The sequence below is a fragment of the Aplysia californica genome, unplaced genomic scaffold (assembly GCF_000002075.1).
Source record: "Aplysia californica isolate F4 #8 unplaced genomic scaffold, AplCal3.0 scaffold01081, whole genome shotgun sequence".
Taxonomy (NCBI): Eukaryota; Metazoa; Mollusca; class Gastropoda; order Aplysiida; family Aplysiidae; genus Aplysia; species Aplysia californica.
In genome coordinates, this window is record NW_004798351.1 from 41,621 (window position 1) to 44,446 (window position 2,826).

Genomic DNA, 2,826 nt, shown 5'->3' on the forward strand with positions numbered 1-2,826 from the left:
TCATCAAAAAAAAATCATCATCATCATCATCATCATCAAGGGAGGGAGGAAGAGTGACAAACGGGGGAGGGGAGGGGGGACTCTCGTTGTAGGTAAAACAGATAATGAAAGGCAGACGAACAATGGGAATGTGACAAGTAAGCTATAAAATGTCGGAGGTTGCTGTGGCATTGATTTTGTCTAGACACTGTAAACAAATAACACTCACTCACACATACAGCCCCAGGGCAAAACAATAATGCTTTCCAGGCAAGTTACGTGATGTAAAGAATTTTGTGTTAATTTTTAAAATTTGTGACTTTGTTTTAGGTGCTTCCTTGTCATTTGTTTTTCTCTGCACACTGCTAGTTACAAGGGAAAACTACACCATTTACGGTTTAACACTCTCTCCCCCCACCCCCAAACAAAACAAAACACAGCAACAACAAACAAACAAAACCCCCTTCCAAAAAATACAAAACAAACAAAAACAATAACAACAAAAACAGCAACAACAACAACCCACAAACCCAACAACAACAAAAATCCTAAAAAACAACAAAACTAACCAAAAAAGCCCAACAAAAACAAAACAACAACCAACAGCAACAGCCTCTCGAATAATTTGAGTGCTTTTACATCCCCATTGACACACTTTAGATCATTGAGAAGGTCAGGTGAGCTTCGACCATGCCTCTCAAAGCCGACCCGAGCTAAGAGGGATTCAACTTCTCAGCAGAAAGATGGAGATACTTGACAAAACCATTCTCAACGCTGGGGAATTGAAGTCGAGTTTTCTGTCTGTGACTGTGAAACTCTTGACAAACGCCGCTCACTTACCAGAGCGTGGGACGTGACCCATGCTGTTGGTATAAATACTTATTATTGCGGTTGAAGAAAAAGAAAGGCTGGGCGTGTTGGGTAGGTGGTGTGCATGGTTTGGAAAAAAAAAGACCGGAAGGGGGTGGGGGTGGGGCGTAATGTCCTTTGGTTGCAAACTGATCTGTTCTGCAACTATGACAACCATATCAACAATAACAACAACAACAACAAAAACAAACAACAAGAACAACAAAAACAACAAGAACAACAAAAACAACAAAAACAACAAAGACATCAACAACAATGACAACAGAAAAGCAACAGCAGACACATCAGTAATAACAACACCACAAAAACAGTAATAACATAAACAACAAAAATAATAATAACATAAACAACAACAAAAACAACAGCAACAACAACAACAACATCAACAACAGCAGCAACAATGCAAAAGCAGTAACAACAACCACAACCACAACAACATCAACAATCACAACAATAATAACAACAATAACAACATCAACAACAAAAACAACAACAACAACAGCAACAACAACAAAGTCAAAAGCAGCGATGACAAATGCATGAAACTTCAGGACTTCCACACCACCAATTTGCTAAAACATGACTATTGCCACATACGTTTCGATTGATCAAAAACAGACTCTGACTGAGACATTAAGAACCCTTATTTGCCCGGTTGGATTGCACAATAAGTACAAGTACTACCAACAATCATATGAGATTCTTTTCTCTCTCCTTTCAGAGAAACTTATAGAGAACAGACTCATCATCATGACATCGTTGCAATGGCCTAGAGGCGTGTCCCCATTGCAGTAGAGGAATAACACCCCGCCATCAACACTTCAGCAAGAATCGATGGCATGAGTTGCTTGTTTTTCGTGTATAAGTGACAGACTCACAGACGCACGGACACACAAACGTTACAGACACACAGACACACTGACGTACAGAAAACGATGCCGGAGCACCGGATGTCGCTATCCACATGGACGCATTTGCTCCGAGACTATAACAAGATGGCGAGAAAACTTTCCGGATGACGTAATCAGTTCACGACACAGCAGCAGCAGCAGCAGCAGCAGCAGCAGCAGCAGCAGCAGCAGCAGCAGGCATGACCCGGGATACCTATGATGTCACAGTGCGGAGGGCCAGTCAGCTGTCCCAGAAGCTGGAGCTGTTCCGTTCTTCGTCCACACCGCGCCGGCCATCGCAGGTATGTTATTTCACAGCAGCAGCAGCAGCTGCAACAACAACAATAATATTATCAGCATAAACAGCAACAACATCAACAACAATAATACCAGAAGCAATAGCAACGACAACAACAATAACAACACCAACAAAAATTACAGCAACAACTGTATCAGCAAGAACAATAATGATAGCAACAACATCATCATCATCATCATCATCATCATCATCATCATCATCATCATCATCATCATCATCATCAATAACAACAACAACAACAACAACAACAACAACAACAACAACAACACCAACAATAACTTTAAAAAAACCCAGCTCACAACAGCATGGGGGACATTTATCTGACATTTCTGAATTTTGTGTTGAAGAAGAACCATGATAGAATGTATAGAATCGGTTTCTCAAGAAGTCCTTTAGAATGAACCAAGAAGTTCATCTTTATCGAAAACGATATGTCTTAAAATGAAGAAAGATGAGCCATTACACAATGGTGATTTAAAAGGATACTGCTCAAACATTACTCTTACCATTCTTTTTTTTCTAAACAGAAAATAGTGTCTTTTAGAACGTTTGCCTTGTAATGGGAGTTTTCAAAGTCACACAACATCAATTTATGTGTATTTTTTTTTTGTTTTGGTAAAGTGTTTTACGGCGCTCGCAATTGCATAAGGTCATATGAGCGGGCGGCATACACCTAATATTTTCAGTTGGTAGGAAATTTTGAATTTTGTCCGGGTGGCGGCCGAAGCCTACTCTTATCGATTTTAGGCCACCAAGGGATCTTTAACG

The 2,826-nt window shown here is 40.2% G+C and overlaps 1 protein-coding gene across 1 annotated transcript in view; it reads left to right on the forward strand.

The window, feature by feature from the left end:
• Positions 1 to 1,552: 1,552 nt before the first annotated feature.
• LOC101851003 overlaps positions 1,553 to 2,826 on the forward strand; it is a gene marked incomplete in the record, with an annotated part of 136,185 nt that continues 134,911 nt past the window's right edge. Inside the window, 1 exon segment of the mRNA XM_035973253.1 lies at positions 1,553 to 2,041. Within this exon segment, the coding sequence (XP_035829146.1) occupies positions 1,940 to 2,041 (102 nt within the window).